A 13,388-nucleotide genomic window follows, 5' to 3' on the forward strand; every position below is an offset into this window, starting at 1 on the left:
GTTCTTGTAAGTCGCTTCAACTATAGTTAAGTTTGATGTTGATCAAATAAACCAAAACTTTAAATTAAGAAAAAGAAGTTAATTGCACTTGTGGCTTACCAAAAAAAAAATTGCACCTATTTCATTAAGGTACTGATAACAATTAATTACACAAATTTTAAGACCGCAGCATAGCCCAAAGTATTATTACAACTCATAGGAGAAAGAAAACATACAAGTACATCAATTATTAGATCATAGTAGAACACACAATATTATTAGTATTCATAGGAGCAAGCACAATAGTAGTTTCAATATTTCACTTGATACAATAGTCTTCAACAGCTTAATTTCATTTTTCGACACACTAATATTTTGAGTGCTTGGAACTCCCAAACACATTTTCATGCCATATATGATGGCATTTAATACCCCCTTCATTTGAGATGGTGAGCCTCAATATCCTTTGTGACTTTTTGGGCTAACTCCATCACAGAATTTGGATCAGGGACACTCTCATTTACTTTCTCATAATCCAAGGTCCATGTAACCAGGTTGCTTTGACCCTTTGTATCAACATGAAGAGTTACGAGTAACTTCTTGTATAACTGCTTCAGATCTCCTTCAGTCGTCTTGAATGTGACTGATTTCTTTTCCTCATCTATGGCCTCAATTATCACTTTGATCACTTCCTGATTTCCATCTGATAAAAGAAATAAACCATCCAATGATTGGTAGATCAAGTGTGACACTCTAAAAGAGCAAGCAAAATTCAGTAATTATTAAGGCCAAGAAAAGGTTTGTTTGGGTTGAAGATTATAGCACTTTTTATAATGTGATGTACGTCAACTAGAATATGAAAGGGTGATTAAAAAATTTGTTTATGATGCAATAAAAATAATATTTCCAAATAACTTCCAATCCAAACATACTGCTAGCATCATGACGAATAATTCATGATAAGTAATAATCAGTCAAACCTTCCAATTTTGTCTTCCTGGTTATATAATGAGAACATTTTTAGTGTTCCACCAAGGTCATGCTTGAGCTGAAAACTTGCTCAATTGCTTTTAGGCATTATGTAACTTTTGGAGCTATTTTTATGTACAATTCAACCACAAAAAGCCACCAAAAAAGCACGAAAAAGCTATGCGAATGTGGGAGTATTTAATAAAAAGGAGATGAGCCATCTTTTGTTTAGTTTCTATCACATAGAGTCGTGAGTCATATAGTAAAGTATCTTCCTTCAATTGCATGCGGAATCATAACAAGGAAAAAAGGAGTATAATATTTGAAGGGAAGAAAAAGAAAAGAAGAGAAATCACGAGGAAATTTCGTTACCACGGGTATAATTCCAGAAGAGGACCGATCCTACTTTTCCCCAATTACCCTCATGCAGATCGCAGCCTTGAACATGAGTAGGGCTAATGGCTGGTATGTGATGTGGTTTGGAACTAAAGAGTTCATGAAACACATCTCCATCGGACTTTATCTCGATTTGTTTGACCAGCCTACCGGCGAGACTCATTTCTTCTAACTTTCGTATGCAAAGAAAGTAGAAGAATGTAAGAAAAGGGGTGAGGGAAAACTAAAATCTGAAGGGCTTTATATATTCAAATTGTGTCCGTTTTCTAAAGGGCAAAACATCATTGTTGGGGAATGGTCGGCCACTCAGGCTTGCTTTGTTTGAGTTATCCGTGAATTATTGGTTAGGATTATTTTGCTATTTTATTTGATTTGGTTGAGTACATGATTTTTCCCATTGAAAAGGGACAACCTAAATTGGAGTGATATTTGATACTAGCTCAAAAAACACATAGCATGTATTATATACTTTTTTTTAGAAAAAAAGTTATATATAATTAAAGAAGATCCACTGGCAAGTTGCACCTCAATTTCATTTTTTATGGATCCTGGTGTAACATAAATTTGAAGGGGGTAAATCTACAACGATTCATAATTACACGTACGTACTAATAAACTATGGATGAAATTATGTAAACATTAAGTGTGATCAAGTTATTACCCTACTCAAAGGAATATTCAGTTGGATGGTAGGTGAGAAGGATTATAAGTAGAAGATCCTGAATCCAAAATCTCTTGTCTAAAAAAAAAAAAAAAAAAAAGTTAACCTACTTGGGCTGTTGGGCATACCTAGCTCCATCATGCATAGGAATAAAGGTCTTACTAATGAATTAATCCATGTAGCACAAAGATATGTATATCTGATACGACTACATTTTTTTTGTCCTTCTGTTTTTGTCTGGCTTTAGATTGTCTTGCAATTAATTGAAGCTTGTAGTGATAACTTGTAATGTGATTGCACAGTTATTGTAGTGGTTCATGCAAGCTTGTAGTGACAGTGCAGCAACTCCTAATTTGTATTAGGATATAATGAGAGTTGCTGCATTGTAGATGAAAACTTCTACAGTAAAAATTTTTCATATATACTGTTGTAGTAAAATATTTCAGAAACACCTCTAAAAATAGCTAATCCGAACGAAACCTTTGTGTATTGGATTACTTAGAAAAATCCAGATTTATGTACATCAATTTTCTTTCAGTAATATGAACATAAGACAACATTAAATACCCTGTATTTTTTAACCCAAAGAAAAAAAAAACTCCGTTCAGTAGGAGGGGCCATAGAGGCTATCCATGATTCATGTTTGGGCGTTGTACTCTCAGTAGTAGTTTAACTGTCAAAAAATCAAAACACTGGACAGAGTAGTGGGTTGTATCAAATTTGGATACCGTATCATTATCACAAAATCTTACTTGAAACACGAAATCTTAGCCACGAGATTTTAGTTTAGTGATTAATGTTCAAATCGCAAGACATAGAGGTATTGGGTTTTAATCCTCCATCTCCTCCCCTTTTTCTTAATCCATCCCTTCCCTGCTTAAAAAAAAAAAAAAAAATCATAGTCTCACATAGACTATATATTATATATTGCGCTACATCACAACATGGAAACAAAAAATTGGACGAAGCACAATGGTTTTGAAATTTATGTCAATTGGCTCCATCATAACGTAAAATTTTCATTCTACGATGGTATTGGCATGTATCAATGTCAGAGGATTTTTCCTGCTTCCTTGCAACTATTGATACCTGGAGAATTGTCATCAAGGACAAAAACTTGGGTAGACCTGGTTTTTATAGAACTAGTAGTCCAAATTTTGTCACATTTTTTATACTTGAATTAGTGAGATGGTGTGGCCAATTTTGAACTATCAGATTTATCGAGTCTACCCAAGTGTTTGCCGTCACCAAGACAAGCTATCGAATATCGACCTTTTTTTCTTTTAATTTGTCATACTTGGGTCACTGTCTAAGATTGTCTTAGCGATCAAAATTCATTATTTAGACCATTAAGTCCCATAAAATATCACATGATTGATGCTTCATCAATTTGACATCAGGTATATGTTGTGACTAAATATAAACAAATAATGCCAATTGATGTTTAATATGAGTATTATATATCATGATGCTGTTGCAATTCGTGTTTGAGAATAATTGCACAGAACGTGTGGACTAGTGCGTGAGGATTTGGATAAAATGGGACCACTATTTTTTTGTCAAACCAATACTCTAATGTCTTGATCCACAGGCATATATGTATCTTAGAGAGAAATCCAAATGACAAATTAGGATATGGGTCGACCCGGCCAGTAATTAGGGTTTTGAAGACAAGTCGCTTTGGCTGGAAAATAAGAGCTCACAGTATTGTGTCAATAGCAAATTGTAGACTAGGAAAAAATAATAATGAGAGTTGGTACATTGTAGATAAAAAAGGTTTCTCTATTGGGTTACTTGGAAAATTCCAGATTTATGCACATCAATTTTCCTTTATTAGAATGAACATAAGGGTCATTTTTTCAAAAATAAGTTTTTCAAATACAATACTACAATAATACATAATAACTCAAAAAACATCTCATTCATACAATATATCAAATATTTTTAAAAATTTTTACAGTAAAAATTTTTTACATACACTGCTACAGTAAAATTTTTCAAAGATACCTCCAAAAACAGCTAATCCAAACGAAGCAGTCAAAAAAAAATGCTCCAGAAGTGATTCTAATTGTTAGAAAACCAAAACAATGGGCAGAGTAGTGGATTGGATCAAATTTGGATGCAGAATCATTATCACAAAAATCTTATTTAAAACACGAAATCTTATCGATGAGGTGTTAGTCTAGTGATTAAGGTTAAAATCTCTCAAAACACGAAATCTTACTAAAGATGTATTAATCTAGTGATTAACGTTGAAATTTCATAACGAAAGGATGTGGCTCTAATCCTCTTTCCCTCCCTCTAATTTTTTAACTGCCACCCCTCTCTTACTTAAAAAAAAAAAAAAAAAAAAAGGCGTTCACTGCCCATACACTATATTGTATATTGCGCTACATCACAACACGGAACAAAAAATCAGATGAAGCACAATGGTTTTAAAATTTAGGTCAATTGGCTCCATCATAATGTAAGATTTTTTCTTCAATGATATTGACATGTAAAAATATCAGATAGTATTTTCCTATTTTCTACTCTTATCGACGCCGAGGGATTTGTGACCAAAGTAGCTGTCGATTATCCATCTTTTTTTTTTTTTCTTAATTTGTCATATTCGGATCATTGTCTGAGATTTTCTTACCCGACAGAAATCAATATTGTGACCATTCAGTCAGCCAAAATATCGCATGATTCATAGCTTCATCAATTTGACACCAAATATATGTTAACCATTCAAATTAATTTGAATGTGACTGGAGAAAAAAAAAATAATGCCAATTGATGTTTATGATGCTGTTGCAATTTCTGTTTGAGAATAATGCACACAAAAGTTGGCCCCTGATGGTCTGGACTAGTGCGTGAGGATATGGATCAAATGAGATTAACCCTTCACGTGTGGGTTAGTGGGTGAGGGTATGGATCAAATGTGGCCACTATTTTTTTTTTTTTTTGTCAAATTAACCAATGCTCTAATTTCTTAATCGGGAAAAATGCACTTTTCATCCTCAAAGTTTGGGTTGTTGACCAATTTCACTTCAAAGTTTCACCAAAATATATTTCATCCTCAAAGTTCCGTAATTTTGGCCAATTAAGGACAATTGACGGGAATTTGTAAATTTATCGTTAGAACCAACTTTAAACCCAACAAAAAATGGGTAAAATCAAATGGAGCCATTTTTTAATGGAACAATAATTTGCAACGGACAAAAACCAACATTCTTCTCCTTCTTCCCTCTACCTTCTCCCCTCTGCCTTTCTGCAACCCCAGAATTTTTGTTGCAGCTTCAGCCCAAGACTGCATCTCCTGATATGCATCACACAAATGCTGTAACCACATTATATAAAGATCTGGAACGCCTTCTGTAACCAAGTAGTGTTGTCAAACAACTAGCGTATTATTACTTCCTTGGTGATCTTTACTGAAGTTAGGGGGCATCATGCAGGTAGTTAAATCCTTTTCGTGTATATATGCTAGTATTATATTTATATCTGGTACTCTTCTTTTTGGATTTACTATTGTACTAGTCCCTTTAGAGCTGAACAGTTCATAAAATAGTTTAAGCCTGTGGAAAGCTTGCCTGGCTTCTTTTACAGAGATCCCTTATGTGAAGTAGAATTTAGTTACGAAACAATATGCAACTTCAACTCGCCTCCACCATGCATGATGCATAGGTAACAGGGTAAGGATATAAGCGGCCAGAAATTGGGGCCATTGGTTTGAATTCAACAGCTATCATATACAAGTTACTAGGTTTCGAATGCATTTGTTACTTAGCATCCCCTGAAGACGATAGCATACATTGTTGTTGCAACAATTTTCTTCAATCTTCTGATTGGAGCAGTGTAGTATTATTCATGTTCATTGCTCTGTATGTGGTATCATCACAGCGAACTGCACATTTAGCTGACTTGGTAAGTTAAAATCCGAAGCAAAAGCTTCCATCTTGAATAGCAACGTATAGCATAGAACTCAACCCAGCAATTTCCGACTCAAATATTACTGGTTCTTGGGGGAGGATGTCCACTTAGAAATGCTTTGAAAAGTGTGAAAGCTTGGGAGGGAGAAGTGAAGGGGACTTCATGTGCTGCTCCCTTAACGGTAGCATATGTCAAGTGTGTATTGTTTTTACTGTTCTCTAATCGACCAAATGATTGACTTCAGGCCCCAACCTGCAGGAGCAAAGGCCAATGCAAGTTTGTAAAAGCCCTCTGCTGCTGCATATCGATCCACAGTCATAATAGATGCCTAGAAGATTTTTTGATTAATACCATATATTAATAAAAATTCATCATGCATATTATATGTGGTAGGATTGATCATAACATCAAATATACCAGAAGCGCATGTTCCAAGCTAGCATCAAAAGCCAAAAGAAGGCTGTCAGCAAGATATTTGACCTCAGTCCAGGACCAATGGTTCTCTGATAAATTTTGAGGAACGGAGACAAGTGAATTATCTGGAAGACCACAATCATTTAACAAGTTAGGACTCTTAGATTCATCTGCCATTTCCCTCAACGATATTCTAAGAGTGCTTCACCACTTTCTTCAAGTGTTCCATCAGATTTCATCTGAGTCACTTGAACTTCAGATATCAATTCAGAAAGAGTAATAGTTACCATGACCCTTAGCCTAGCTGTTTGCGTGAAGTAGGAGAAAGAGCTCTACAACATGAAAAAGCTAAACTTTACTCAACATGTCAAGAAGCATATTTACCGCTGGAGCCATATAACTATCCTAAGTAAATCAGTAACTATACCCGGACAAGTATTTGTAGGCCAGTAACAGCTCTTTTCCTGATACTATCATTCCGAAAAACTACAAGACGAGAAGATGAAAAGCAACTTGCTTCAAGAATCGATCATTTTCCCTTGCCATTAGTGTTGCTCCATGGAGTTCAAAGACACTGTTGAACATAGGGAACAGAGCTTTCCAGAATGCCAGGGGTTGATTACGAGAGAAGACATTCATAAATATAGAATTCAGGCAATCAACTTTCCCATAATCAGTTGCGATGCTATGGGATGCAGCAGTTCTTGAAAATTTCTCAGCTATTTCCAGAACTTGAAGACTGACGGCCGCACTAAGGTTTTCTTCCCAAAGTTCCTAAAAGAATGGAGAAGAAAGAAGGAGAAGAATGGAGCTTTTCCCTTTTGCTATTTTCCAAATTTTCGTTCGTCACAAAAAGCGGCTTCATTCGATTTGACCCATTTTTTGTTGGATATAAAGTTGGATCTGACGGAGCATGCTTCTCACGTGCAAAGTTCCGTCCAAATTAAATAATTATCCTTCATTTCCCGTCAATTGTCCTTAATTGGTCAAAATTACAGAATTTTGAGGATGAAATGTGTTTTGAATGAAACTTTGAGGTAAAATTGGTCAGCAACCTAAATTTTGAGGATGAAAAGTGCATTTTTCCCTTTCTTAATCCATAGGTATCTTAGAGTTCTAAATTGCCAAATTGACAAAGGATTTTTCTAACCAATGCATTTAGATATATATATTTTTCAAATTTTATAAAAATTAAACCCAGACTTCTCTTAACAAATGTCCAATGCATTTAGATTTTTTTTTTCAAATTTCATAAAATTAAAGTCTCTGACTTCTCTTAACAAATGTCCATTATGCACTCGTTGACTAAATTCACTGTCATATTAGTGATATTACGTATGACTATCGTTGTAAGTTTTGATGAAAGATTTAATATGTCACACTAGCAATGTCAACTAGTTAAAATTTCATTTCATCCATGCTTTTGAATGTATTTTCCTTTTTTACATAATTCTAGTAGAAATTAGTTTATATTTAATTAAATTATAATAGATGAGCTAACAAGAAAAATTTTTTGATTAAAGAATGTTTGAAAAAAAATTAAAATAATATTGTAATGCTTTTAGTGATATGATGTATATTAGATAGAAAGTTGGATGGAAAAATAAACAATTGAGAAACGTCAATGTAATGTAGCAAAAAAAAAATTAACTTCATTATCAAAACAGACCCAAAGTGCTATTAAAGACATGGTATGCTTTTTTCATATTAATTAATTTTTTGTTGCACAAGATAATAGGACACTATGTGAATGACAACGTTGTAACCATCTAATTTTTTTTTTTTTTTAATGAAGGGTATAGCTTCAACGGTTTTTCACATTTGACCAAAATTTAATGTTGATCTGCAGTACTTATATTTATTATTTTCAATCGTAATTCCTTCTTTTGTAGTAAAAAGAGATTAGGATCATCTTAAGACTGCAAAACCTCAGTTGCAATACACTATTGCCAAATATTTCATGACGACTATGCGAATTAATTATTAAAACAAGTTGGTTTTCAGGTTAAAGTGTAAGAAGCAAACATTCATGCTCTAGAAGTTAAGGGTTAATACCACTTTATGCCCCTAAACTTTGGACGATTACCCACTTCAGTCCCTAAACTTCAAAATGGGACACTTAAGTTCCTAAACTTATAAATATCTCCCACTTAAGGAAAATTGTTAACAAATCCTGAAAGCCATTGGTGGTCGAAGTGTCCCATTTTATAAGGGTTTAGAGATTTAAGTGTCCCATTTTATAAGTTTAGGGACTTAAGTGGGAGGTATTTATAAGTTTAGAAACTTAAGTGTCCCATTTTGAAATTTAGGGACTGAAGTGGGTAATCGTCCAAAGTTTGGGGGGACAAAGTGGAATTAACCCAGAAGTTAATGATATGTGCATAAAATTCGCTATATATATATATATATATATATATATATATATATATAAAGTGATATATATATAAAGTGAATTGGCCTATTTTAGCAGAAAGAAAAAATGTGTATCCATCTAGATTGGCCCATCATGATAAATAATCTTGTATCTTTATTTCAAATCACAGAAATGAGTGTTATAGGAACTAACACTGTATCAATATAATATTACTTTGCTGACTGAAAGAGTTTTTTTTTTTTTTTTAAATCATGAAACACATTGAGATTTCAGATTTTGGACGTTCTTGTAAGTCGCTTCAACTATGGTTAAGTTTGATGTTGATCTAATAAACCGAACCGTTAAATTAAGAAAAGAAGTTAAATGCACTTGTGGCTTACCCCCAAAAAAAAAAAAATGCACCCATGATAGGAATAGAGGCATAAAGTTCTCAATTAATATAATGTCATGTATGAATTCATTAAGCTACTGATAATAATTTATTACACAAATTTTAAGAGCACCGCAAAGCCCAAAAGTATTATTACAACTCATAGGAGAAAGAAAACATTTAAGTACATGAATTATTATTATTACGATTCATAGGAGCAAGCACAAAAGTAATTTCAATCCATTTTCCACTTAGGTACAATAGTCTTCATCAGCTTAATTTCATTTGTTCGATCAACACACTGATTTTACTGCTTGGAGCTCCCAAACACATTTTCATGCCATAGATGATGATTTAATGCCCCTTCATTCGAGATGGTGCTTTGAGGGCAAAGTCCATCGCTATATTTGGACCAGGGACACCATCGTTTAGTTTCCCATATTCAAAGGTACATGCAACCAAGCTGCTTTGACCTTTGGTATCAACATGAAGTGTTAGGGATCCCGGCTTTACAATCTATGTTTCGTATAATTTCGCACAAGTTTGAGCTCTGGTGTTTTTTTTTTACATAACAAAACATATTTCATTAACGGATTGTTGGAAATCGTCCGGCATGATTGATATATATCGTTGCTCCAATGGCAAATAAAACATGTACTAAAATTGTAGATCCGCAATTTTTTTTTTTTTAAATAGGGATGCCATCCCTTAATTTATTTATAACCGAAAAAGAGTACATCAAATTAAAGAGAGCCAAACCTGATCTCTGTTAAAGGAAAAGAAACATCTAATGATAAAAAATAAAACGCACATATGAAGGAATTTTAAAGACATAATAGATCAATCCAAAGAAATCATCCACACGAAAGACCTGCCATAATAGATCTGCAATTTAACAGATACGAAAGACCTGAAAAATTAAGAACGGATCTAAAAAGTATTATCAATTTTAAAATCATCTCCTCATAAAATAAATCGCTGCAATCCACTCTGTGCATGTTGCAATCGTCAGATTTGCTAATCAACAGTTGTAAGCTCCAATAAAAATGATGAGATCTGCTAATATAGACTCAAATCTAAAATAAATTTAGATCTGACAACCAGATTTGAAGTAAATTCAAATTTAAACAACAAAACAAGGAAAGATAACACAAAATCTCAATAGGAATTCCTAGGAGAACAAAAGTTGTCACTAGGAACCCTAGGAGAAACAGAGATCTCCCACTAAGAAAATTTAGGGTAGACTTTATTAGGAAAATAACAAAAACGAAACCTATGACTGCAAATATTTAGTAGAAAACAATAAGGAGAATTAAAAAAATAGATAAATAAGAAATAGAAAATACCAAATCTTTAATGACTGCAAATATTATTGTAGATTTTTAAACAAAATCCAAATGGTTGCAAATATCATTTTAGGTTTTTAAATCAAATCTTTAATGACTACAAATTTTTAATAGTATTTTCTATTTCTTTTTTATCTATTTTTATTTTTCTTTCTTCTTTTTATATTTGCAAAAAATTAAGATTTATAGGGATTTAGTAGGCCAAAATACATTTTGTAAAATCTTCTCTACTCTTTCCAATGGAAAAAGAAAAAAAATGCAAAAAAGTAGTGAGAGAATGAATTTGTCAATTTATCAGTTTGACCTTAACTTTTTAGTTTTGATCGCTAGTTTTATTTGAAAAACTAATGGTGACACTTTAACCAAAACCGTAAGGGAGTTATGTATAAGTCTTTAAACTATAATAAAAGGGTTATATGGTAAAGTATCAAACCATATGAAGGTAAAGTACACATGGCTCGAGCCTTAATTTGGCTTCAACCTAATAAAGTCCAAATTTAACTTATATTTAATTCAAGCCTAATATTCAGGTTCAAACTCTTATCCTATTAAATATAAGTCTTAGTTGGCCTTTTTTTTTTAAGGCCAAGTAAGCCAGACTCGAACTGGTCCGACTTCACAAGCAGTCCTACCAAATATTTAAATTACATGAGAAGTACACAGTGATTGTACTTATCTCAAAGTATAAATAAATCCTAATTAACTACATAAATAATTATGAGAAACTATTAAGCAAAATAAGATGACAATAAATTAAGACACAAAAAGAGCAACAAGTATTCTACAAAGTTTGATGAATCTATCACCAACCAGTCAAATAAATAAATAAACCTTGAATTTTAAGTTGTAGTAAATTTAACGTTCAAAAATATGATATTAGTTTTGGATTTGGTTAAGAGTTGAAACTATTTGTCCCAACTTTAAAATTCAATATATGTATTTGTGGAATCAACCTAAAGTGCAGTGGTAGAAAGAAGATCCGTGGCCCGTTCCACATCAATTTCATTTTTTATTGACCCCAATATAACATATAATTTTGATGGGAAATGAATGGAACTTGAATTAACCATTTTGGATTCGTAGATTTTACCCAAAAACATATAATGTTATCAAAATTCATAAGACCAAGCACAATATTGATTACATATATTATAAAACCGTAGCAAAACACATAAAACTATTGCACACACAACAATAATTTCAGTTTTTGACCTTGTACAACAATCTTCATCAAGCTTAATTTCATTTTTTCGACACACTAATTAAAGCTGGGGACTCCCAAATACATAGTTACATGCCATATATGATCAAATATAAATATACCCCATCATTTAAAGTTACATTAAGGGTTAATACCCCTTCATTTGAGCTGGTGAGCCTCAATATCCTTAGTGATATTAAGGGCTAATTCCATCAAAGTATTTGGGTCAGGGACATTCTCACTTCGTTTCTCATACTCGATGGTCCATGCAATCAAGCTGCTTTGACCCAGAGCCTCAACATGAACAGTTGCGATGAAGGTCTTGTAAAACTCCATTAGATCTCCTTCAATCATTTTGAACGTGATTGACTTCTTCGCCTCATCTATGGCTTCAATTGCCACTTTGGCCACTTTCTCCTTCCCATCTGAAAGGGAATAAAAAAAGGGAATTGAATGAATGGTAAACCTCGTGTGACACCCCAAAGAAAAATAAATTTTCCCAGTGGCATCACGACTACCAAAAGATTCAAGATCTGTAACCTCTACTCACACCTTGCAATTTTAACGATTGATTACATGATAACAACAATCTTAGTGTTGTACCAATGTCCTGTTTGAGCTGAACACTTATTTAACGTTTTTCGGCATTATGCAACTTAATGGAGTCATTTAATGTACAGTTCAACTATAAAAAACTACTGAAAAAGCGGTTAAAAAATAGGACATGAATCATTCTTTACCTTATTTCTATCACATAGAATCATGAGTCGTATTGGAAAGCATCTTCCTTTAATGTATACTTGCATGCAGAATCATAAACAAGAAAAAAAAAAAAAAATATTTGAAGGGAATAAAAGAAAGGAAGCGAAAATCATGAGGAAATTCAATTACCATGAGTAAAGTTCCAGAAAGTGACAGATCCTACGGTGCCCCAATCACCACCATGCAGATCACAGCCTTGAACATTAGTGGGGCTCATGGTGGATATATGATGTGGTCTGTACCTAAAAATTTCATGAAACACATCTCCATCGGACTTTATCTCGATTTGGTTAACCAGCTTTCCAGCAAGACTCATTTCTTCTGGCTTTTGCTGGCCAGGAAAACAGGACAGTGAAAGAAAAGGGGTGAGGGAAAACTATAATCCAAAGGGCTTTATAATAGTTGAGTTGTGTGCGTTATCTAAAAGCCAAAAGTCATTTGTATTGGGGACCAGCTGTGTTTGTTTAGCTCAACTTGTTAACTTACCCTTGAATTATTTTGCTATTTTATTGGATTTGGTGGAGTACGTGATTTTCTAAGAGAAAAGGGACAACAATCACAGTGAGTCAATGATATGGGGTGGTCAAGGTAAAGATTTTCTCACAAATATTTCAATAACGAACATCATACGTATAAATATTGGGCAAATTACACTTTATCCCTATGTAGTTTAGTATTTTTGAACATAACTCTCTTATAGTTTAAAAAACTATATATAATCCGTTCATAGTTTGGATTAAAGTGTCAAAGTAACGAAATTTACAATTCATAACGGAGTCACCTAAAACATAAAAAACATCCCTATGTAGAGATGAAAATTATTAACTACGGGGATTATGTGTATATTTTAAAAACCATCAGGGGGTTAATGGTAAAGCATTAAACCATAAGAGGTTATATGATAAGATATAAAATCATACAGGGTTAGTGCGTCAGGTATATTATGCTTATATATTTTGGTTACGTCAACCATTTATTTTTAAACAAGGGGGTTATGTATA

General features: G+C 33.2%; 1 protein-coding gene across 1 annotated transcript; it reads right to left on the reverse strand.

Annotated features, from left to right (window-relative positions):
- Positions 1 to 314: 314 nt before the first annotated feature.
- LOC113729746 (kirola-like) lies at positions 315 to 12,783 on the reverse strand. The gene is made up of 4 exons (XM_072082347.1): positions 12,517 to 12,783; positions 11,795 to 12,050; positions 1,321 to 1,502; positions 315 to 682 (listed from the first exon to the last, which is right to left on the reverse strand). The coding sequence occupies exons 1-4, from the start codon at positions 12,701 to 12,703 to the stop codon at positions 417 to 419; spliced, it is 891 nt and encodes a 296-aa protein (XP_071938448.1). The 5' UTR covers positions 12,704 to 12,783; the 3' UTR covers positions 315 to 416.
- Positions 12,784 to 13,388: the final 605 nt, after the last annotated feature.

The sequence above is a fragment of the Coffea arabica genome, chromosome 3c (genome assembly GCF_036785885.1).
Source record: "Coffea arabica cultivar ET-39 chromosome 3c, Coffea Arabica ET-39 HiFi, whole genome shotgun sequence".
NCBI classification, from domain to species: Eukaryota; Viridiplantae; Streptophyta; class Magnoliopsida; order Gentianales; family Rubiaceae; genus Coffea; species Coffea arabica.

What these genes read in the sequence shown, in the direction of transcription:
- LOC113729746 (XM_072082347.1), bottom strand. Translation starts at nt 12,703, where the DNA reads ATGAGTCTTGCTGGAAAGCTGGTTAACCAAATCGAGATAAAGTCCGAT. An exon ending in TTTCTGGAACTTTACTCATG is followed by an intron (nt 12,051 to 12,516) that starts GTAATTGAATTT and finishes ATTCCCTTTCAG; the next exon opens with ATGGGAAGGAGAAAGTGGCC. An exon ending in CTTCTGGAATTATACCCGTG is followed by an intron (nt 683 to 1,320) that starts GTAACGAAATTT and finishes TTCTTTTATCAG; the next exon opens with ATGGAAATCAGGAAGTGATC.